The 1,483-nt window shown below is 46.7% G+C and overlaps 1 protein-coding gene across 1 annotated transcript; it reads left to right on the top strand.

The window, feature by feature from the left end:
• Nucleotides 1–1,483, top strand: Tsp_11979 (splicing factor 45). The gene is made up of 2 exons (XM_003371324.1): nt 1–202; nt 432–1,483. Exons 1-2 carry the CDS (start codon nt 1–3, stop codon nt 1,481–1,483), a joined length of 1,254 nt encoding a protein of 417 aa, XP_003371372.1.

The raw sequence follows: 1,483 nt of genomic DNA, 5'->3' as shown, positions 1-1,483 counted from the left end.
ATGTTTGAAAATAATACCTTATTTATCTTTTGTGTTACTGTAATTGCAATTGTGTACCCCATTTGTATGCAAGTTTGTAAAGTTGAACAATGTCGTTATACGATGGTTTGGATTCACCTTTGGCAGGAATTTCTAATTCAGATGAAACGAACACATGCAAATCGTCCATTCCCAAAGGCATGCATTATTTTTCATATTGCCCGTTACTAGAACAAAAGCAAAAGTGAAAACGTTGTCAGGAAAATCAATTATCAGTTACTTTCATATGTAATTTTTTTTGAATGCTGATCAACAGCTATGTTATTGCCTTTTCTCCTCCTTTTTGTTTTTCAACCATTGCAGTATTCAGTCGTTTAGTAGTATTGTTTTCAAATTTGGTTTTCTTTCATTTTGCAGTACTTTTTCGTATAATTATTGATATGTATGTGCAGATGAATCTTGGAAAAAGAATTTGAAACTTTTGAAAGCGCACATGCATTTGAAACGAGTCGCTGCGTTGCAGAAGGTTCGTCCACCGCCAAGTGATGAACAGCATCAGGGTATGTCAACGCTTAGCAAGGCCGGAAACAAGAACAGTGGGTCGTCGGTTGGCAGTGCTATGCATTCGTCGTTGGCAAAGCAGCAGGCTGTTAGTGTGCAGGACGAGTGGCGGGTTGAAGACGAATACGATCCAAATCATCCGAACGAGTTCGCCAATTTGGTGACGTTCCGCGACAACGCCCGTTCGAAGTTCGGATGTCAGTCGTATACGCGTCGAAGTGGTGTGGAAAAAACAAACTACAGTTCCAGTGGAGACGAAGTTGGCGAAGAGGAGAAGCCAATTGGTAAGTGGAATTCGCTTTGCGAAAGGCCGGAACGATGGAGATCGACCGGTGCGGCGATTGCTCCACCTCCCGAGTTGATTGAACAAGACAAACAGACCGCGGTCAGTGAATCCGAAACGTCGGACAGTTCATTCATGCCGCCACCGCCACCGCCCACAGCATCGGCCAGGGGTCTCGATTTTGCCGCCCGCATTATGGAACGTTACGGTTACAAGCAGGGTAGCGGTTTGGGTCGAGATGAGCAGGGGATGAGCACCGCGTTGCAAGTGGAGAAGGTCGGCACAAGGCATGGGAAAATTATCCACGAATCCAGCTCGGCGGCCACTGCTTCCACCACCGAAGTGAATGTCACCGACGAGTTGCGCAATCCCACCAAAGTGATGCTTCTGAGAAATATGGTCGGCGCTGGCGAAGTCGACAGTGAACTGCAGCCCGAAGTACAGGACGAAATGTTAAAATACGGCGAGGTGCGTCGATGCATGGTGGTCGAAGTCCCCAATGCGTCGGATGTAGATGCGGTGCGCATCTTTGTCGAATTTGCCCGCGTCGAACAAGCCATCAAAGCTGTAGTCGCTTTGAATGGACGCTTCTTTGCCGGTAGGTCGGTAATGGCCAGCTTTTACGATCCTGAAAAATTCGCCAGACTCGAACTGTACTAA

Source organism: Trichinella spiralis, assembly GCF_000181795.1.
Source record: "Trichinella spiralis strain ISS 195 chromosome Unknown Scfld9, whole genome shotgun sequence".
In the NCBI taxonomy this organism is placed as follows: Eukaryota; Metazoa; Nematoda; class Enoplea; order Trichinellida; family Trichinellidae; genus Trichinella; species Trichinella spiralis.
Note: the sequence above shows the minus strand (reverse complement) of the source record. Positions and strands in the feature narration are given on the sequence as shown.